This window comes from Bos indicus, chromosome 29 (assembly GCF_029378745.1).
Source record: "Bos indicus isolate NIAB-ARS_2022 breed Sahiwal x Tharparkar chromosome 29, NIAB-ARS_B.indTharparkar_mat_pri_1.0, whole genome shotgun sequence".
Classification (NCBI taxonomy): Eukaryota; Metazoa; Chordata; class Mammalia; order Artiodactyla; family Bovidae; genus Bos; species Bos indicus.
In genome coordinates, this window is record NC_091788.1 from 46,372,531 (window position 1) to 46,395,164 (window position 22,634).

Here is a 22,634-nt window from a genome sequence, read left to right on the forward strand (position 1 = left end):
ATTCCAGCTTGTGCTTCATCCAGCCCAGCATTTCTCATGATGTACTCTGCATATAAGTTAAATAAGCAGGGTGAAAATATACCTCCTTGACATATTCCTTTTCCTATTTGGAAGCAGTCTGTTGTTCCATGTCCAGTTCTATCCCTAGACATAGTTACAATTTTTTCCCTTGTGATGAGAACTTACAAGATCCGCTCTCTTGGCAACTTTTAAATACAATTCAGTATTGTTAACTATACATTGTTATGTATTGTTAATGTATATGCTGTACGTTACACCCCCAGGACTGACTTACCTTAAATCTGGAAATATGGTGTGTTTTGATCTCTTCCAGCTATTTCACCCACTGCCGCATCCCTGGCAACCGCTAGTCTGTTCTCTGTATCTACGAGTTTGGGCTTTTAATATTTTTTCTGGAGTTATAATTAGCATACAGTATTACTGTATTCATTTCAGGTATAAAAACATCGTGATTCAATTATGAAATGATCACAGCAAGAACAGTTAGCCATCCATCCCCAAGCAAACTCATTATGGTTTTATTGACCGTATTCTTTATGTGTGCATTACATACATCCCCATGACTGATTTATCTTGTAGCTGGAAGTTTGTACCTCTGATCTCCTCCGTCTATTTCGTCGTTTCCCCATCCCCTCCCCTCTGGCAACCACCTGTTTGTTCTCTGTATCTCTGAGTCTGTTTCCCTTTTGTCTTCTGGAATTCACGTGTCAAGAAAATCATATGGTATTTGCTTTTCTCTCTCTGACCTTTTTTCACTTTGCATAATACTCTCCAGGTCCATTCGTGGTGCCGCAAATGACAAGATTTCATTATTTTAATGGCTGAATAGTATTCCGCTGGATTTTATTCACACGCACACACCATCTTTTCTTTATTCACTCAGTTCATCTGCTTATGGACACAGGTTACTTCCATACATTGGCCATTGTAATCACAGTTGCAATGAGCACAGGGATCCTTACATCTTTTCAAGTTTGTGTTTTCATTTTCTTAGGGAACTTATTCAGATATGGAATTGCTGGATTGTACGGTAGTTTTATTTTTAGTTTTTTGAGGAAGCTGCATACTGTTCTCCATACTGGCTGTACCAATTTACATCCCCGCCAACAATGCACAAGGGCTTCTCTTCTCTACCTGCCAACCTTGTTGTGTCTTATCTTTTTGGTGATAACTATTCTCTGCTTCCTCTTCTATTTTTTGGAATAATTGGAGAGGTATAGGTATTAACTCTTTAAATATTTGGTTGAATTCACCTATGAAACCATCTGGATCTGAACTTCTGTGTGGGGGGAGTTTATTGATCACTGACTCAATTTTGTTACTAGTTATTGGTCTATTCAGATTTTCTGTTTCTTCATGATTCACTCTTGGAAGATTGTATGCTTCTCGGAATTTATCCATTTCCTCTAGGTTGTCTGATTTGTTGGTATAGTGTTCTCTTATGAGGGCTTCCCTAGTGGCTCAGTGGTAAAGAATCTGCCGGCAATGCAGGATTTGATCCCTGGGTCGGGAAGATCCCCTGGAGAAGAAAACGGCAACCCACTCCAGTATTCTTGCCTGGGAAATCCCATGGACAGAGGAACTTGGCAGGCTACAGTCCATGGGATGGTAAAAGAGTCAGACATGGCTTAGTGACTGAACACATTCTCTAATGATCCTTTGTATTCAGTAAATTTTTTTTTAAAGTGACATCAAGAAAACAGGGAAGGGACTTCCGTGGCGATCCAGTGGTTAGGACTGTGCACTTCACTGCAGGGAGCTCGGGTTCGATCCCTGGCTGGGAAACAAAGATCCCACGTGCCGCGTGGCGCGGCCTAAAAAAAAACAGGGAAGAGGCGATCGGGTCAGATCCACCCTGAGCACGAGGGTGTGGTCTTCGGCCAGTGGCGCCTCTCGAGTATTACTCTCTCCTGGGCGCTGCACCGGGGGCTGAGCACGTGCTGGTGGCCACCCACCCACAGCTCCTGCCTCCTACCCTACAGTGGGGCGAGAGTCCTCAAACCAGGTAATTGCATGCTACCAGCTGTGTAAATTACGATTCTATTACCGGCATCCATAATTTCATGAAAAAACAAGTTCTTGTTTGCTGGGTATTGTAAATACACAGAACTCTTCTTCCCTGTCCCTGTAGGTGCTTCGTCGCTAAGTTGTGTCTGACCTTTTGCTACCCCGTGGACTGTAGCCTGCGGGGCTCCTCGGTCCATGGGATTTCCCAGGCAAGAATATTGCAGTGGGCTGCCATTCCCTTCTCCAGGGGGTCTTCCTGAACCAGGGATCGAACCCACGTCTCCTGTGTCTGCTGCATTGGCAGGTGGATTCTTTATCACTGAGCCACCTGGGATGCCCTAATAGACAGAAGAGACTACCTTTTTTTTAATTTTCAGATTGATGCAAGTTTAATTTGCTTTGGTAAATAAATGATTGGTTTCAGAGGAAAGGGCACGTTACTTTTGTTCTGGTTGTATTCAGCTGTTAGGGCAGGACAGTTGTGCTTGTCATCCGTGTGTTGCCTCCAGATGTGGCTTCTGGCTTGCCACCTCTCTTCCGTGTTTCTTCCTTGTGGGGTATTTTGCCGGCATCCCCCACTCTAGAATCAGGTTGGATGGGGAGCAATTGTGTGTGCGAAGGCGCCCATGTCATTGTCAGGGGTGGTGGGGGGTTGGCTGGGTCTGGAAGGTGCAACCTGATGGAGGGTTCCTGGGGTGCTGGGGTCTCAGGCTGCTCCATCACCACTCAATGAGCCGGTGTGATGTCGATGGGTCAGCAGTGACGATGGAAGGCTTACAGGAAGGGGAACGCAGTGGGGACCACCCCCCGTGATGGCTTCTCCACCCGCCCCTGCAGGCAGAAGGTCGTGGAGGGCAGTCTGACGCACCCCTTTGCCCTGACGCTCTCTGGAGACACTCTGTACTGGACAGACTGGCAGACCCGCTCCATCCACGCCTGTAACAAGAGGACTGGAGACAAGAGGAAGGAGATCCTTAGCGCTCTCTACTCGCCCATGGATATTCAAGTGCTCAGCCCGGAGCGACAGCCTTATTGTAAGTCAGGGGCCGGGCCAGGGCTGAGCGCGGGAGGCTGGTGTCTTCGCGTGGGGAGGGGGCAGGCTGGGAGAGGTCCCTCTGCAGAGCTGGCATGGGGGCTGCTTTGGGCAGGGCTGTCCTTAGGGATGGAAGAAGGATTCCCAAGGAAGGTTGCCCTGTTTTTCAAGGCCCAGTGGAGATTACATACTTACTCATGGAAAATCTGCTCCAGGTCTGAGTTCTCAGCCTGGGCTCCCCATGGGGTCGTGGAGGGGTCTCTGATGGTGAAAAGCCCCTGTGACAGGCAGCCAGCAGGGCCAGGGACTTGGGTTCACCCACTCCCTCAAGAACCACCATCTCCTCTTACGGGGACCTCCACCAGGTCCCATGGGGACCACAGAGAGTGTGGGTGGATTTTGGCCTTGATGCTGTTGAAGGTCCCAACTTTGAATTTAAGTAGAGTCCCAGGGGTGGGGCTCTCTGGACTTGTCTTCTAGGGAGACCTCCGTGGTCCTTAAATGCAAGCTAGGTTCAATCCTTGGGTTGGGAAGATTCCCGTGGAGAAGAGACTGGCAATCCACTCCACCGTTCTTGCCTGGAGAAAGTCGGACACAACTGAGCGACTAACACTTTCAGCACTTCGCGTTTCATGGGTTCCCCCCCCGAATCCTGTCCTGGGCAGAGTGAGATGCCGGGAGTGTCAGTTCAGTTGCATTGTGCCAGGGAGAGCAAAAAGTCTCGTCATCAGCATCGAGAGGCTCGGCCCTGTGTGGCCATCGAGCGCCTGTGCAGAGCCCATGAGGTCCAAGCACGTGACAGATAAGACAGGCCTCTGCTCTAGGAACCCCCAACCCAGGGCGGCACCACTGCCAGGCGGACAGGTCCTGGCATCCTGCCAGCGAGGGCTGGGGGTGGCCTCCACAGGGGAGGTGGCCATGGAGGGGCCCTGATGTAGACGGGGTTTCTCATTGTAGGAAATTGGGAGGAGGAGGGGCGGGGAGGATGCCCACGTCGGGCGAGGCGGGAGTGGGGGTCGAGGGTCAGTTCCGGAATGGTGTCCCCCGCCCCGTTTCCCGCAGACCACACGCGGTGTGAGGAGGACAACGGCGGCTGCTCCCATCTGTGCCTGCTGTCCCCGCGGGAGCCCTTCTACGCCTGCGCCTGCCCCACGGGCGTGCAGCTTCAGGACAACGGCCAGACGTGCAAGGCAGGTGAGCCGGGGAGGGGCGGCCGCCGGCCTGGGTGCCCACCATCTGCTTCCCTCGGGGAGGGGCTTACACGGTCTGGGCTCCGAGCCGGCGGGATTGGGTCAGATTTGGGCTCTGCTGCCCGACGGGCGCCCTGGGGTTCCCGTCTGTAAGAGGAGGTCGTGCCGGACGGGCTGAGACCCCGAGTGCCTAGCACCCTCCCTGCTTGTGTGATCACACCCTAAAAGCTGGCCGTTGTCAACTGTTAGGGTAAGGAGGGTGGTGTGCTGGGAACCGGGACGCAGGAGGCAGCGGCAGACACTTCGGCCTCTCCTCCCGCCTCTTCCGAGGGCTCCCAACTCTGCGGCACCACGGGCCCTGCCGAAAGCTCCTGTCTTTGCTCTTCTACTTTTTTCGTAAGCGTTGCTGTGGAACTTATAATTCATTTTAAAAACATTTTATTTTTTATTATTATTTTTGTTTTGGCTACACTGTGTGGCAGTGTGGGATCTTGGCTCCCTGACCAAGGGTGGAAACCGTGCCCCCTGCTGTGGAAGCACAGACTCTTAACCCCTGGACCAGCAGGGAAATCCTATGATTCATTTTGACCCTTGCATCCCATTCTCTTGGAATCTTCCTGCCATAATCACCCACTTCCTTCCCACCCCCTGGAAACGTAGGTTGTGAACACATCCTTAACAGGAGTTATCTTCCGGATGCATGAAGTTTACCTGATTTCCCGCCCCCTGCACGAGTGATGTTCTTTGCTTTTGACATTTTTCCGCCTCTTTATTCTCCCCCTTACTTGTCGCTCGTTTGCTGCTTCAAGCACTCGTGCTGTGATTGTTGGTAATGAAGTTTCACCCGTCTTGGGGCGCTGCCTGGGGGCCTTTACTGCCAGGTGTGGGGTTCAGGGTGTGGTCTTCTGGAAATGATGTGTGTCCAGGATACAGCTTGTCCCTGGGGACGTCCAGGGCTCAGCACAGCCAGGCAGCACCAGGGTGAACTCGGGCCAGACCAGCGAGGGCGGTAGTGAGAGGCGACTGGAAGCAGCCACCCCTGGGCCAGCCCCACTTGAGGGAAAGAAAGGGAAGGTGAGGGCTTCCCTGGTGGGCTGGGGGCAGAAGGGAGGAGCAGTACTTCGTCCTGGATTTAAAACAAAAGTTCATGATGGCAAATCTGAAAAACGTGGCATCCGCTAGGTTCCACATACCCCCAGGTCGTTCCCACGCGCCTGCTGTGTGCTGGGGCTAAAGCAGGTAGCGAGCCAGGCAGGCCTGATTCCCCGCCGCTCACAGGGCACACGTGCCAGTTGGTCAGGTTGACAGGGAGCGGGCACACACACGAATAAAAGTTGTTAACAGATTTGGATCAGATTAATGCAAGACGCACGAAAGAGGCTGCGACAGAGTATAGTAAGTCCCCTAATCTGAATGAGTTCCCTTCTGGGAGTGCTGTAAGTCCACTTGGTTGGGAAGGCTAACAAAGTTAGCCAAGGGAACCCAACTAACACGATCGGGTATAGAGTACTGTACTGTAATAGGCTTATAATACTTTTCATGCAAATAATACATAAGAAGCAAACAAACATGAAAATGGAAACATTTCTTACCTTAGGATAGTACCTTGGAAAGGACAGTAGAACAGTACAACAACAGAAAGGGCCAAAAGGGGCCGGCATCGAGTGAGCAGGCCAGAAGAGTTACTGACTGGGGGAGCGAGAGGAGGTGGGAGATGGCAGAGCCGCAGGGTGGTCAGCGACAAGAGACGGAGGGCGAGCTGCAGGGTCGGTCACCCCTGGCGTGGATGGCACAGGTTCTGATCCCCCGCCGGAACCAGATGCACGTTCGCATCTTTAAAGTTCGCAACTTGACGGCTTGTGTGTAGGGGGCTTACTGTAATGCACAGCGGCGGTGGGTCGGGGGGACTGACTGCCTGAAGTGGACGGCCAGAGAAGATCCACCCCAGGAGGTACCGTTTAAGCTGAGACTTGGGGATCAGCAGGGAGGAGGGAGATGGCCCAGAGAGAAGGAACAGCCTGTGTGGCTGCCCTGTGGCAGGAGCCAAGTTGGTGTCAGGACCGACCTCACAGGTGTCTGATCTGTGCAGGCACATGGAGCCCCACGTTCAGAAGAGCCCCATTTTGTGCTCTGTTGTCGACTTGAAAGGACCCTGCATTTTCACTCTGCGGTGGTCCCTGCGAATTATGGAGCCATTTCTGCTTTGTGTATTGCAGACACGAAAGGGAAATCTGGAAATGGTGCAGAGGGTTTGGTGTACCTTTCTCTGCTCTTTTGCCGTATGTGTCTATACATTTCGGTTGACAGTATTGCAGGAGTATTTGCAATTACATGAGATATGTCCCGGGTGGTTCAGTGGTAAAGAATCCGCCTGCCAGTGCAGGAGGCGCAGGAGATGTGGGTTTGATCCTTGGGTTAGGACGATCCCCTGGAGGAGGAAATGGCAACCCACTCCAGTATTGTTGCTGGGAAAATCCCATGGACAGAGGAGCCTGGTGGGGTACAGTGCGTGTGGTCACAGAGTCAGACGTGACTGGGTACGCACATGGCGCCTCAGGAGCGTGTGTCACTGCCTGAAGAATGTTCGTCAAGTGTGTGGACGTTCAAATCATCTTCCTCCTGTTGGGCATTTCTGTTCTATTTCTGTTTTTGCAATTTCCGAGTCTCGCTGCTGTGAGAGGGCTGGCTTGGGGCCTGGCCCTGGAGGTAGAGTGATCTGGATGTGCTGTCTGTTACCTGCCATCGATGGGTGCTATCTGCCTGAGCCCTGTGTTGGATCGGCTGGTGATGTCTGCTCTGGGAGAGGGAGGGGGATACATATATGGTTGCCATCTCCGCCCACTCCAAGTATGTAGAACCAGGCTGCATGTGGACATTTGGGGAAGGCTCAGTGATGGATGTGTCAACTTTAGAAAATACATGAGGACGATAGCCCGGAGATAGCATCGCAGATAGCTGAGAAAGAGGTAGGTGAAAGAGGTCAGTATATTGTGGTCTTGGTGAAGAAGTACATGCAATCAAGCTCATATTTTTGCAGAAGGCTTCTGCTAGTCACAAGGAACAGACGTCACATCACATGAAGGGCTGTAGCGCTTTTCTAGATGTGAGGAGATACAAGAATTGGCTCATAAAATGGGCGTCTGAAGATGTCTAACCATCCGAAGGCCCGTCCTGCCAGCTTTTCCTGGAGCACAGATGCCTCCATTCCTACTCTCCACCCCGAGCTCCTTTCAGGACGTGTTGGAAGTCAGCAGCCGCAGCAGCACTCGATCTAATCTTGGTAGAGGTGGTGGCAAGTGCCCATGCTGCGTGCCAGTTTGTAGTCGACAGACACAACCCCAAGAAGGTAGTTCATGCAGCAGGGCCTTCCCCAGGGGGACCTCGTGCAGCTGCTTCGGTTAGGGGGCCTTCCTGCGTCAAAGTTCCACCAGTGGGGTGTGGGCAGAAATGGGCCGTGAACCCTCATCGAAGCCCAGAGTCACGGCCCAGTGAAGTGGCACAGCCAGAGAAGCCTGGAGTTCCAGAAGGGACTTGACCAGGCCACCCTGGGGTGTAGCCCTGGGGCCCTGTTACTCTGTCCCTCCCTTCCTTGTCTGTGAGATGGGGAGTGGGGGCGGGTCGAGACCACCCCCTGCCAGGGAAGCTGTGGAGAACCCAGGGCGTCAACAGGAGTTGCAAATGCTGTGGACCCCCTGCACTTAGTGGGTCTACATAAACAGTAGCCATGCCCACCATTCACACCTTTGACACTGTGGCAGGCCCACGCGGCTGGGTTTGCCTCCATTGTCCGAGGATCCTGCCACCCCCTGGGGGAGGCCCAGATTCCTTTCCAACCAGAACAAGTCGGGGCTGTAGGCTTCTTTCGGGTTTCCACCATCCCAGTAGCTGGGGCCTCTGAACTCTGAACTCTGAACTCTGGCCACTGCCTGGGGTCGAGTCCTTTGAGAGGATTGTGTACCCTCTGCAGGCATCACCCGCAGGGAGAGGGGTGGGAGGGCTTCCTGGAGGAGGCAGTACCTGGGGCTGGAAGCTCTGTGCTGGGAGCTGACACCGATACCCATGAGGGGAACTGGGGATTAGCAGCAAAGCCTGTCTTTCCTGTCGGAAGCAAGCCCTCGGAGGGCGGGGTGTGCGGGGTATAGGGTGGGGTGGGGCTGGGGTGGACCCAGTTCCCAAAGAGCCCTGGGAGTCAGCCACTCCTGGTTTTGTCAGAACTGTCCCCTCCCCAGCTGTGAAGGACACTTTTTCAAATGACTCAGCTGGAGAATGCCAAGCTCGTGGAAGAAAAATGTTCTTGTTGTCATTCCGAGGGGCCCATGCTTGGGTGGGAGCGAGGCACAGGGCGGGGGTCTGCATAGAACATCGTCGCAATGAGGCTGCACTCACCTGCATTTGCTCCATATGCCCCGTCCAGGACCAGGGTGTCAGGTCAGAAGAGGGAACAGCTTAGACAAAAGCCGTGGATGGGAGTCTTGGTTTGCATGAGAACGGGATGCCCAGGGCCCGGTTTTCATAAGGCTAGTTCACAACCCACTTGCTTCCCACTGATGCAGGGTTCATTCCGGGGGGTCAAGGGCGGCTGATGTAGCTCCTGCCTTGGAGCTTGTTAGAAGCTGAAGCGATTTGGGGGCAGCCGGGGTGGGAAAGGGTAAACGGAATTTCCTAAATGTTTTCATTGAAGTCGAGAAGCAACCCAGAAGCTTCTTAGAGCATCTCAAGGGTTTGCCCCCAAGGTGGCTTTCTGGACATTCGAGGTGGTCCTCAAACACCTCCCTGTGTCCTTCACCCAGAGGAGTGCGAGCGTGAATGAGAAGGGGGTTCTGTCCCTGAGGGGGCCTCCTCGGCTGTCTGGGTGACAGATGCAGCGAGTCAGAGCCCGTCCTGTGAGCGAGGACCCAGTGGGGCTGAGGGTTTCAGATGTCACAAACAGTGACGCCTCCCCTGGCGGACAGGGGGCTTCGGGACTCGGGTCCCCCCGCGCCCAGCCTCTGTTCTTTGCCACAGACAGAGTGTCATGTTAAAGGACAACGTTTGATGAAAAGGACCCCCCGCCTCCCGTCTCCTGAGCGTGGTGGCTGCCTTCCCTGCTCCTGCAGCCTCCCGAGCGGCCAGGGCTCCATGTCCCAGCAGACATAAATCATGTGTGGAATGCGGGTTTTGACTGCTGACGCCGTGCGGGGTATCAGCTGCAAACACTGCCTGGAGACAAGCTGGCAATGCGAGGGTAACATGAAGAAAGTGAGGCGCTGAAGCCTATTGAATGTCACTGGCGGGGCTCCGAGGATCTGGCGCAGGCGCCTTGCCGGCCGGAAGGCAGCAGTACCCATGGAGGGCTGCCAGGGTCTTACGAGGCTCGGGGTATCCGGTAGGGAGGATGGAATTCTGGGAGCAGCTGAGGAGGCCCTGGGATCACTCAGGGATCTCCTCTTGGCTGAGGAATTGGTGAGGTCCAGGGTCCCACGGGGGTCAAGAGCCAAAGCCATGTGGTGAGGGCTCTGGAGGAGGCCCTGGGCTAGGGGGATGGCCTCTGGGACAGAGGGAAATGTTCACAGACTGTGCCTGGGCGGCTTCCGTCCAGGATACGGTGTGTCAAAGGCAACATTCGCGACATGTAACACGGTTCTGGTCTTCAGTTGAGAGCCTGCTGAAGACTTTGGGTAGCGAGGAAATACTCTCTTGGGCATACCCAGGATTTAGAGTGATTTTCTTGGTGGCTCAGATGGTAAAGAATCTGCCTGCATTGCAGGAGACTTAGGTTCGATTCCTGGGTTGGGAAGATCCTCTGGAGCAGGAAATGGCAACCTGGGACTCCAGTATTCTTGCCTAGAGAATTCCATGGACAGAGGAGCCTGGTGGGCTACAGTCCATGGGATCACAAAGAGTCAGACACGACTGAGCGACTAACACTTTCACTTTTCAATCATGTGATGGCTTTCTGTGTGCAGCCTTCCTTTTATGAAACCTTAACTCATGTGCTGGCTGTGTGATCTTGGGAAATTGGCTCAGCCTCTCTGTGCTTCCATTTCCTCAGCAGTAAAAAGGGATGATCAGCTTCCCTGGTGGCTCAGACAGGAAAGAATCTGCCCATAATGTGGGAGACCTGGGTTTGATCCCTGGATTGCCAAGATCCCCTGGAGGAGGGCGTGGCAACCCACTCCAGTATTTTGCCTGGAGAATCCCCATGGACAGAGGAGCCTGGCGGGCTATTGTCCATGGGGTCGCAAAGAGCTGGACACGACTAAGCGAGGAGTAAGCAGGTAGTACCTGATTCATGGGGTTGTTGAGAGGAAGGCCTGGCTGCCTAACAAATATGAGCTGTGCTTGAACTTGAACTTGAACTTGGAGCCAGGCAGGCATGATGGCAGGAGAGCAGTTCTTCCCTGGACATTTGGAATCAGGAATAGATGTGGATGCCAACTGGTACCCAGAGGAGCTGGGAGGGGGGCCCAGTGTTTGGGGAGCCCTCTTCGCCTGGCCAATGGGGAAGCCAGGCATGTGGCTCTCCTTTCTGGGGATGAAGGCCAGTGTTGAGCTAGAAGGATTCTGGATTGGGGCGGGGGCCTGGCTGTGTTGGAATTACCATCACCCACGTGACATCCAGGTTCCTGGCCCCAGCAAACCTCCATGACAAGGGACTAGGTGTGGGCAGCGGAGGGCTGCCTCTGCCCTGGATGTGTGCCCAAGGCAGCTGCCAGGTAGCGGGTCGGGAACTACCTGCACGGCCGGAAACTTCTCAGGATGGGAAGCCAGGGTCTTGGGCGTGACTTGCGGATTCCTGGCGCTCTTACCCCGGGTGCCTGACCTTTTATGCTTGTGTGTGTGTGCTAGTCACTCCGTCGTGTCCATCTCTTTGCGACCTCGAGTCCATGGGAATCTCCAGGCACGAATACTGGAGTGGGTTGCCATTTCCTCTTGAGGGGATCTTTCCGATCCAGGGATTGAACCCAGGTCTCCTGCATTGCAGATGGATTCTTTACCAGCTGAAGCATCAGAGAAGGCCATGGAGTTGAATTTGAAGACATTTGTGTGACGTGCATGAATCCTGTTTTTTTCCTGATTTTGAGCCAGGGAGAGCCGGCCCTGTGCAGGGGTCAGCGTCTTCCCCAGGGGCAAAGCTGAGATGGGATGACGCTTGGACCCGGGAGCCTGCGACATCCTGAGGCGGGTCCGGGGGTCCCCCGGGAAGTGGAGGGTGGAGTGGGGAGGCTGGTTCACTTGCTGCTGAATGTCCACAGAGCGGGGAGCCCGTCCGCGCCCTGAGCTGCAGCCCCCTCGCTGGTGACATGGGGAGATCGGAGGACGCCCCTCAGCAGGGCTGGAGCGGGTGTCAGGAGAGAGGCAGAGCCTGCCGGGCAGGGGCACACAGACAGGACAGGAGCCCTGGGATTCCCTGCCTGTGGGCCGAGGGGCGTCTCTTTTCCCACAGCCCCCTGGGCGGGGATGTGACACCCACTGGCTTCAGGGGCCTGTGTTTCTGGAGACCCAGGGAGGCACCGGTGGGTTCTGAGACTGGAGTGGATGTCCCAGCAAGTGGCCCTCCTCTGCCTTGGCCCTGCTGCGGGCTGAGTGAAGCCTGGGGGGAACCGAGTGACTCTGGTCCCCGAGGCGGGGAGCCCGCCCTGGGCCAGGAGCCCGGCCCGGGCCAGACCGCGAGCCCGCGTGCCCTCCAGCACCAGCCTCCCCGCCCCCTCCCTGGCAGCCACGCCGACGGAGGTGCCCGGCTGGCTTTGGTTTTCCCCATGTTTTTCCAATTATGTGGAATGGGCTAAAAACAGCAGTAGCGGGGCCTTATTTGGGAGTTACCACCACCGACCCAGGGCGCTCGCTCTTCCCGCTGCTCCCAGCCGCTCGGGGGCCCGCCCCTCGGGGGACCTGCCCTGTTCTTCTGACTTCTGTCCCTGGGTCTTCCTCATGCCCGTGGGGCACGCCCCTCCTCGGGGCCTGAGTGACCTGGGCAGGTGATCTGTGGGCCCGTGTCTGGGGCATGTGGCTCTGCTACCCGGGGGTGGCCAGGAGGTGCTGGGGCGTCATTCTCCATACCCCCAGCCCAGGCCTTTCCTGCTGATTGACGGCCCGCCTGCCGCACCTCGCCAGGAAGGAGTTTTAACAGATGTTCATGGGGACAGGAGACGAAAGGGCTGCGGAGATGTGGCCAGGCGGGGGCAGCCGGGGGGACAGAGGCGCCCACTGTCGGGTCTGATGGGCGGGCTGACAACTGGGCCCCTCGCGTCCATCCGTCTGTCCGGGAGGATTAGCCGAGGCTCAGGCCTGAGGGATAAGGGGTGCGTTTGTTCCCAGTCTGGCTGTCTTGTCACTTATCGGGGAAGTAGGTCGAAGGGAAAAGAAAGGAGGCCCTTGTGGCCCGGGCTGCCGCCACCCGGGCAGTGATTGGCGTCGACTCTGCAAACAGAAGGCAGCTGCTGTTCTCAGCCACGGACCGTGAATTTTTAATAGCAAGAAAATCAGATTGCACCGTCCCAGGAAATGGTGTCACAAGCCCAAGTGCTGACTTTTTTTTTTTTTTTTAAGAAATTGAGGCATTTAATATAACTTGCAGACACACAGGTTCTAAGTGTAGATTTTGATTAGCTCTGACAGTTGTATACATCTACATAACCACCACCCCACACCAGATACAGAAGACTTCCACCACCCGGAAAGTTCCCTGGCGCCCTTGGCAGCCTCCCGCCATAAACCAAGCCCCCCACCCCCCATCCCCCCCACCGAGGCGGCCGCTGTCCTGACTTCCATCACCACGGATTAGTTTTGCCTGTTCCGGAACGTCATAGAAATGGAACCACACACCATGTGTTCTTTTGTGTCTGAGTCTGAAGACTAACTTTTAAAACTAATAAAAGAGGAGAGGGGAGCCTGCCATATTCTCTGAAAGAAAAAAGTGTCGTCGTGGGTCTGGGGCCTTGGACAGGCAGGTGTCCTGGGTGTGGTCAGGCGTGCGGATCCCCGTGTCCACCGGCCGCAGTGAGACTGCAGTCACTCGCCGCGTAGCCCTCTCCCTCCCAGTCTGTCCAATATGCCCCTTGCTTCTGCAGTCGCGCCCAGCTCCAGCCTGGCCCTGGATGGACCCCGGGGGCTGAGACGGGTCCCCTCAGGGACACATTCTGTGCTCTCAAGGTCCGGGCCCTGGTGGACGGACGCCCCAGCGCCCAGCACCTCCTGGGGGCTAGGAATGACGCTGTATGAGGCAGGGTCTCTGGCCGGCCTGCGTTGTCCACATGCACTGTCAGAGGCACAGGAGGGGCAGAGACGAGACCTGAGCCCAGCCCTCCCCTGCCCCGCCTGGGCCCCGGGGACATCTGCCTGCGTGCACCAGAGTCGTCTAGGGACGCCTCTGGTCTGCCTGGGCTCAGAGCAACCCCCGTGTGGGCTTGCTAAAGAATGGAGCCACCTGCCTGAAGAGGTGGGACGGAGCCTTCCTCATGCCAGTCCTGGGCTCTTTGCCAGACCCCCACCCCACATTCCTGCCTTTCAGGGAGCCTGGCTGCCCACTTCGCATTTGCCCATCCAACCACACTCTGTTGGAACATGTCTCTCTTCCCAGCCTCGCCTGGGGGCCTTATCCACACCTGAGTCCTACCCGTGAAGAACGGGCCAGCTTGCCTGCTCAGGGCCACTCAGGAGGGAAATGGGGCTGGGGGGTGAGGTCGGGTGTGACCCCCAGGGGGTGCTGCCTGTGGAGGGCCAGGTGAGGGGCCTGGGGACGGGACCAGAGGCAACTGGCTGCAGGGGGGGTGGTCACAGGGCTGGCACCGACCTGGCCGCTGTCCAGTGACCCCAGGCCTCAGGACGGGGGTCACCCCCGTCCCAGAGCCGTGCACTCAGGCCCAGCCCCAGGCGAGGGGGCCTACCCGGCCCATGGTTCCCAGGGGCCGTAGCTTCCCTGCAGCCTGGCCGACAGGCCCGAGGTGGGCCGTGCGGGGGGACAGCTGCTCAGGCCTCAGGTTTCCAGCCGAGCCAGCGTCCGGCCTGGCCACTTCCTCTGTGCCTTGTGACCCTGTGGTCGCTCGGCGCGGTTTCCTGGGCTGGGGTGCCGGCCTGTGGTCTCAGTGTTTGTCCAACCGCTTACCCCAGGGGGGCAGTGGAGAAAATCAATTGCTAAAAAACAAAAACAAGCCGGCTGCCTGCCTGCTGTGAAGCTGTTTATGGCTTTAGAAGCTGCAGTGTGGACCGTGGCCTACGCTGGGCCTGGCTCTGCCCTTGTGGCTCTGGGCCCGGGTCACGGTCAAGGCTGGCTCTGCCTCCCGTGGGGGCAGCGAGGGGAGATGGACACGGGAGACCTGAGAGCCAGGACGGGGGCTGAGGACGCGTCAGGCAGGCGGAGAGGCATCTCTGGCAGGAGGAGCCTTCGGGGGTGGTGCGGCCTTGGGGGAGCCTTGAGATGTGAACCTCGTCCTTCCTGTGGGGGGCCGTGACCTTGGAGCTGCAGGTGGTTCAGCAGGGGATAGGGTGCTGTCCACCCTGCCTGCTGGGTTGGGGGACGGGGAACTCACAGGCCCCACCCCTTCCGTGTGTGGTCAGTCCAGGCCCTGGGATGTGCTCTTGTTTTGCCCATTGTGAAAAGTCCGTTTTCTGAGTTGAGGTGTGGAAGGGGTTAACCCTGAGGCCCTTTCAGGTGGCCCCCACCCTGGGCGACCGCCACCAGCAGTGTCCTCCTGGTTTGCCGTGGCTGTGGACGCTTCTTCCCCATCCCTTCCTTCTCCTGTTCTTCAGCTCAAACAGCTCAGAACCTGGAATCCGAATATATCCCCCCCCAACCCCCCTACCCCCGTGGCAATTTAGTGGAGAGCTAGGGCACTCCCTGCCAGGTCACCCTTGAGAAAGCCGTCGTGGGTCCCCGGAATAAAGACCATCGCCCCACCTAGTCTGTGAGATCCCCTCGGGAGGAACTTGTGCATCATTTTTTAAAGCCTTTGTTTTTCTTGTTTTGAAGTGACATTTGTGTTCGCTGTAGGAAGGAGAACATAAAAAATAACTGGAGAAAATAAAAAACTCTCATAATTTTTCCACCGAGAGTGTTCTTGCCTGGAGAATCCCAGGGATGAGGGAGCCTAGTGGGCTGCCGTCTATGGGGTTGCACAGAGTCAGACACGACTGAAGCAACTTAGCAGCAGCAGCAGCAGAGATAGCTGCTGTTAATATTTTGAAGTGTATTTCTTGTCCTTTTATTTATTTATTTTTTTGGCTGTCGCATGTGGGATCTCCGTTTCTTGACCAGTGATCAAATCCGTGCCGCCTACAATGGAAGCGAGGCGTCTTAACCACTGGAGCACCAGGGCAGAGGGAGCACCCTGTCCTTTCTCCTGTGCCCGCATTCACATCTTGTGTGATTTGTTCGGGTCGTGTGTGTAGTAGCATCACGCTGACTTTCCCACCTAACGCCTCCCCAGCCTGTCCTGGCCCCGCCTTCTCCAGAGGGTGCCGCTGGGGCTTGTGTAATGACTGACCTGGACTCCAGCCCGTTCATATATGTAATGCTTTCCTGGTGGCCCAGAGGGTAAAGCATCTGCCTGCAATGCATGGGACCTGGGTTCGATCCCTGGCTCGGGAAGATCCCCTGGAGAAGGAAAAGGCAACCCACTGTGGTACTCTTGCCTGGAGAATCCCATGGACAGAGATGCCTGGTGGGCTACCGTCCACGGGGTCGAAGAGAGGCGGACACGACTGAGCAACTTCGCTTTCGCCTTTTTTCCTTTAGTGAGATCTCTAGGTTCTTTACAGGTTCTTCCTTTCGGGGTTGGGTTTTGCTGTTTTCACGAAGCCTTGGGGACCCTCTGTGATGGAGAACCCGTGTCCATTTCTAGCTGCTGCTTTGGGCTGGCTTCTCGGAGGGGAAGTTGCCTGGTCAGAGGGTCCCTAAGCCACACTGCCATCCAGGAAGTGTGCCCGGGACAGTCCCCTGGGAGGTGGGGACATACTGACCCCGCTGGCAGCAACAGGACTCTCACTTCTACCTGCAAGAATCCTCCTGCAATGCAGGCGACCCGGCTTCGATCGCTGGGTCAGGAAAATCCCCGGGAGAATTCCACGGACAGAGGAGCCCAGTGGGCTACAGTCCGTGAGTTCACAGAGTCAGACACAATTGAGCAACTAACGCTTGGGCGTCCCTGGTGGCTCAAATGGTCAAGTTACCAAGAAGTTACCCGTTTCTCATGTTTGTTGATTGTGTTTTTTGTCTTCTGTTAGTTTGTGTTTATGGTCTTTGCCCGTTTATTGTTGGGGTCTGGGTAGTTTTCTTATTGATTTATATGCCTTTTAACTTTCTTTAAAATACTTAACGGACTTTAAGTGGAGTGGAGAGCACTTGGAGTCGCTCTGTGTCCGCCTCCGTCCTGACGTGGTTTGCCGTGTCATCAGACTATGGTTCTGATATGCTAAAAGTCACGCGTACTGTCCCACGCAAGGACTAGCAAACCCCCAGCCCCACCCGTGGGCCAGGCGGCTCACGGCCTGTTTGGGGGCAGCTGTGGGCTAAGTTCGGTCTTTACACGGTTGAACGAAGATCACGAGAGGAGTGTTTGGTGACGTGGGAAAGCGGTAGGACCTTCAGGGTTTGGCGCCCACGTAGGACGCTTTGCTTGCACACCTTTGCTGACGCGTCAACTGTGGCAGCTTCTACACGGTGGTGCAGCCGAGGGGCCATGAGAGGCGGCTGTGGCCTTGCCGAGCCCGGAGCGTTTGCCGCCTGCCCCTGGGTGGAAGGCACACAGAGCCCTGTGGCGACTGGAAGGCGGGCCGGAGGGTGCGAAGATGATGCTGGTCACAAGGGCTTCCTTTGGCCTCTTTCCCAGGGGGCTCTGTGCGTCTCCTGGCCGGGCTGTGCTGCCCCCATGGCCTGTCCTTTCCATGAGGCTTCCTTGCAGACAGGGGTGGGCACAGAGCTGCCCCGACATCCAGTGTGCAGAAGGTATTCAGGGTAGAGTCGTGGTCTGCTGGGCCACCCTCGGCGGGTACCCAGCCTCCAAGCTCAGATCAGACCCCACGGAAAGGGGGCGGTGGAGGGTTGCCCCACACCTGCCTGCGGGGCTGCAGAGCGGCCTCCGCAGCACCCTTGTGTCTGGAGTTCCTGCCCTTGAACCCGTCCTTCTATGGAAAATGTCCCCCTGCCCCATGCTCCCCAACTGTTGGGAACAGAATCATAGCCCCCCCAAAAGACAACAGTGAAGCCCCCAGCCTTGGAGCCTGTGAATATGACCTGATTAGGAAATAGTCTCTGCAGCGGGAACCAAGACAAGGTTGTGCTGTGTTTGGATCGGCCCGACACCCAGGGACCAGTCATCTTCTCAGAGGGAGGCTTAGGCACAGACCCCGGGGGAGGAGGGCGTGTTAAGACGGAGGCAAGCAGCCACAGACCAGGGGCCGTCTGGGATTTCTGGCAACGACCAGAAGCTGGAAGAGGCTGAGAACGGTTCTTCCCAGAGTCTTTCGTGGGAGCTTGGCCCTGCCAGCACCTTGATTTTTAATATTTAATTTATTTATGTATTAATGTTTATTTTATTGATGGATTGATATTTATTTTATTTATTTTACTGATTTGGCTGTGCCGGGTCTTAGTTGCGGCATGTGAGATCTAGCTCCCCTGGGATCGAACCTGGGCCCCCTGCATTGGGAGTGCAGAGTGTTGTTAGCCACTGGGCCACCAGGGAAGTCCTCAGCACCTTGACTTTTGACTTCAGCCTCTGGGACTGTCAGAGAAGCAGTCTCTGCTGATAAGAGCTGCCCAGTTTGTGGGGGGTGTGACTGCACCGCTCGTCTGTGGGGACGGTAGCCCTGTTTGGATGCTATGTTGTCAGGGAGGAGGGCTTGAACTGGACGTGTCCCTGGCATCAGGCTCTCCCTCCAGTCTGCTTTTCCATTTTGAGGCGAACACTCTGTCGGGAGTGCCTGACCCCAGGGTAGGGGTGCGCCCCTCTTTCCTGCGTGGGTGGGTGCAGGGGGGAGGGGAGCGGTCAGAAGCCAGCCCGAGGAGGCTCCAGGGACCGCTGCCCAGCCAGCAAGGGAAGCTTTCACTTTCTTCGGCAGTGCCGCGGGGCAGGCTATTTGTTTAAACAACCCCAAAGAAAACCATTTGGCCAAACTGTTAAGTTTCTAAACAGTTTACTTCCCTGGTGTTTAAACAAAGCCCTCCCCAGGCCTTGTGTCTGGTCCTGGGGGAGAGGGTTGGCCTCTCTTCCTGCTGGGCCGGCCCAGCGCCCTGCGCCCACTCCAAGGCCAGCTGCTACTTGTACCTCCTGCAAACAACCCTGGAGGTCGCCCCGGTGAGCGTCTGCCGACCAAGGGGTCCAGGCCCGCTTTGTGGTCTTCTCTCTGCAGCTGCCCCGCCGACCTGGCCCGGGACAGCATGCCCCACGTCTCCGTGTTGGGCTTTGCCTGCTCAGACCTTCAGGCTGACCGTGGCCAGACCCTGGCTCTCTCCTAGGGGTCCTGGTCTCTGCGTTTTTTTTTTTTTTTTTTTTTGCAAAGCTCAACTAAAAATCTCAAAGGCTCCGTGACCCAAGGGGTGTCAGAGGACCCCCAAACCTGGTTTGGAGTGAGTCAACACCTGGGATTTATCCCAGCGTTTAATTACTGCCTCAGCCACAGAGACTTGATTCTAAGAAACACTGATGATGGAGCTCCCTGATGGTGGGGTGTGCTCGAGGCTTTGTATTGACTGGTTAAGGGCTGGGTCTGGGCACACTTCGCCCCTGGTGGCTCCGCACCCATCAGGGACAGGCTACTAGAATCTGTTGCATCCGTGGTCACAGCCCCATGGATCCCAGAGGCTCCTGCTGGACCCCAGACCCCTAGTCTCAGCTGGCCCCCTTCGCAGGTGCCCATGACCCCTGCTTTCCTCCCCGCGCTGGTTCATTAATGGTCTTGCTCACTGAAGGTCTGTGTCCTGCAAATGCAGGAGCACCCTGTGGGCAATTCCCATATCTTTTCTGTCCACTCCCAACCCCAGCACCTGGTTCGGGGCCTGGCCTGAAGCTGCTGCCCACAAAGCCACTGGTGGGGCGACCAGACCTGCTGGGCCAGTGCACTGACCTTGGGCCTCCTGCATGTGCCAGCCCTGGGGATTGAAGTGTTCATGGTACCTTATTTTTCCCACTTGCTGCTGTGTGTCCTTGGGTGAGGAGCTTAACCTCTGTGTGTCGGGGTTCCTCTGCAGTAAAACGAAGCATGAACCCATCTCAGAGGTTGGTGTGAGGATGGTGCTATCTCGGATAACTGTGTCTGTAGAATCATGGGAACAGGGATGGGTGAAACAGGCTCAAAATAAGTTTGGGAACCGAGTGTCTGGTTCCCTAAGGAACCAGCATTTTCTGGGCGCTCTCGCCAGCTCCTGTGGGGGCAGATTAAGGCAGAACCCGCCATAGAGTTTGGTTTATGGTTCTTGATGTCAGGGCTAGATGGGGATTCCCATCAGGTCAGGCTGATTCTTCACTGCAAATGAGGAAACCAAGGCCCAGAGAGGGCTAGGGACCTGCCCCACATCACACAGCAGGAGCGGGTTCAGGAAGTATCTGCCCTGAATCCTCCCTGCTTGTCCTGGGATATTGGCACCTGCTCTAGGCAGGGCCTTGTGTTGGGGGGCTGCAGAGAGCAGAGTAGGGTACGGGCCAGCATCCCTGTGAGGCAGTAGGCGGGGTGGTGCCTGTGTGTGGTCCCTCTGACCACTTGGAGGGGAGGCAGGAATGGCTTCCTGGAGGAGGAGGCAGTCCGTGACCTGGCCCTTGAAAAGCAGCCCTGATGTTACTAGAACATTTTGGGAATGGAGCGCAGCAGAGCTCCCCTCCTCTCTGTCCACCATACCCCAAGCCAGAACTTGCATCAGCACCTCCAGCTAAATCTGAGTTCGGGGGAGGTTTCCAATGAAGCCGCGTGCCTGGGCACCTTCTCCAGCACTCCCTGCACCTCCCGTTTTCCCCCATCTGCCTCAGTTTCCCCAGCCCTCAGTTCGTGAAGCCATTGCTGTCCGTGAGCACCCTCTAGTGGGAGAATCGGGTTACGAACACGGGGCCTTGGATCAAGTTCATGCCCTCACTGGAAACGCACGGTGGGGTGACCCCAGAATCACTCCGCAAAACAGCGGGTTCTTAGGGCTCCACCCTGAGGCAAGAAGCTGATCGGCTGTTTGAGGCCTGTGGCTGGACCAGGCGTGAGGAGACGGCGCAGTCTGGTGCAGACCCCAGTCCTGGGGGCCTCGGCACGAGGGGTGCCGGGGTGGTCCCCACCCTGTCCGCATCCCTCCCTGCTGTGACTTCAGGCGGGTCCTTGCCCGTTCTGTGCCTTTCGTCAGACCAGGCAGGAGGCCCCCTGAGTGCCAGAGGTGGCCTCTGAGCATAATCTTTTTGCTTTTCTGGATCCTCGAGACCAGAAAGGGCCAGAGTGAGTGAACGGGTGGTGGTGGGGGAGGGCCACATCCTGGCCCCAGCAGCCTCTGGGGGTGTCCGGGTCAGGGCTGGCCAGCACCCCTGGAGCCCTACACATGAGGCTCTGTGTAGTAGCACGCGAGGCTACCTCGGCCGGAAGTTCTGATGACTCCTTGGGAGGATCCAGGACGTGTTTTGTTCAGGGCAGCTTCTGCTCAGAGACTGAGACTGTCTTTGCCAATGACTTATCTAACACAGGTTCACCGTGGGGAGCTATGATTTATGCTATTAATAGTTCACAAGCCAGTACTGTAAGGAATACTGTCTCTTAATAAGTCAGTAAAGAAATAACGTTGTTGTTTCGTCACTAAGTCGTGGCTGACTCTTTGTGACCCTATGGACTGCAGCACTCCAGGCTCCCCTGTCCTTCAGTGTCTCTTGGAGTTCGGTTGGTGATGCCATCCAGCCATTTCATCTTCTGCTGCCCCATCTCATTTTGCCTTCAATCTTTTCCAGCATCAGGGTCTTTTCCAATGAGTCGACTTTTCCCATCAGGTGGCCAAAGTATTGGAGCTTCAGCTTCAGCTCAGTCCTTGCCGTGAATGTTCAACTTTTCCCATCAGGTGGCCAAAGTATTGGAGCTTCAGCTTCAGCTCAGTCCTTGCAGTGAATGTTCAGGGTTGATTTCCTTTAGGATTGACTGGTTTGTTGTCCTTGCAGTCCAAGGGATGCTCAAGAATCTTCCCCAGCACCACAGTTCGAAAGCATCCATTCTTCGGTGCTCAGCCTTCTTTATGGTCCAGCTCTCACATCCATGTACTCAAAACCAGTTACATTATTGTTCCAGGCAAAGGGGAGGCAAGAGCAGTTAAAGTGCGCCTTTCAACGAGTTGGTTCTCTGTAGAGTCAGTCCATCCAGTTAAAAGCTGCATGTCGGCTGCTGGCTCAGGTCCCTTGCTAGTGGGTGACAGCGCCTGTTGGGTGGGCAAGGTGGGCTGCTGTCAAGGGCATCACTCAGGGGCCCTTACGTGGCTCTCCCACTGTCTGTGGAGGGGCCTTTTCAGGGCAGGAACAGTGTTTGCTCCCTTCCTGAGATGGCCTCACGCTTTCACAGCACTGCTGACCGGGAGTGGCCTGGCCGTGGCTGGAGCTCTCAAGATCTTTGGAGAGCCGTGTAGGTCAGCCAAGAGTCTCCTTGCCCAGCACTCACAGACTTTCAGTGTTTAGAGTCTAAATGTCCTTTGAGTCATTGTCCCTATCAAGAAGCCTCCCAGCAGAGCCTGGAGTCCGTCACCAGCTGAACTTATCAGCCATGAAAGGTATCGATGACGTCACCCTGGCTGGGCTTCCTCCATGTAAACAGATTCACCTTTAGATCACAACAGCGTCACTTAAGTCGTAAACAAGCCGATTGGAAATCACAGCAAATCAATAACGTAGCAAAGCACAATACGGCCGGGCTGACAGAGGGGAAGGAGGGGCGCCTGCCGCCCAGGCGCTTACCCGGGTTGGTGAGATGGCCACCTGGGAAGGATGGACTCGTGATGATGTGCGTGGGCACAGGACTTGAAGCCGCCTTGCTGGGTGCGTATAGGGAGGCAGGGTGGGCTTCTGGGAAGAGGTGGCATGTGAGTCCAGTGGGAGCTTTGAGGAGTATGGTGAGCAAGCAGGGCCTGGAGCCCAGAGCCTGGGCAGGACTGGTAACTGGGGCTGTTTGTGGCCAGGAGAGGGGCTTGCAGGGGAGAAGGCGGGCTGAGCATGAAGCAGCTCTCACAGTGGCTGAAGTCAGATGGCTGTGTGGCTTTCGACTGGCTGCTTAACCTTTCTGTGTCTCTGTTGTCTTGTCTGTAAGACGGTGATAGAAATGGTCCCAGATGAACTAGGGATCATGTAGGAAGATCCTGTGAATATTCCCTAACCTTACCTGCCCCGGGAAGGAAGCCCCGGGGACCTGGCTGAGCCCCTCCCCTGCCGCAACCCCCACCCCCACCCCCTCCCCCTCCCTGCAGGCCC

The 22,634-nt window shown here is 55.9% G+C and overlaps 1 protein-coding gene across 4 annotated transcripts in view; it reads left to right on the forward strand.

Annotated features, from left to right (window-relative positions):
- Window positions 1-22,634, forward strand: part of LRP5 (LDL receptor related protein 5) — a 124,079-nt gene that overhangs the window by 48,943 nt on the left and 52,502 nt on the right. For 3 of the 4 annotated variants that reach the window (XM_070782579.1, XM_070782581.1, XM_070782580.1), the window contains exons 4-5: window positions 2,866-3,062; window positions 4,124-4,255. In XM_070782579.1, coding sequence (XP_070638680.1) covers window positions 2,866-3,062; window positions 4,124-4,255 — 329 coding nt within the window. Of the gene's footprint in view, window positions 1-2,865; window positions 3,063-4,123; window positions 4,256-21,869; window positions 22,206-22,634 lie in introns of those variants that run through there. The other variant, XM_070782582.1, reaches the window with a different exon arrangement.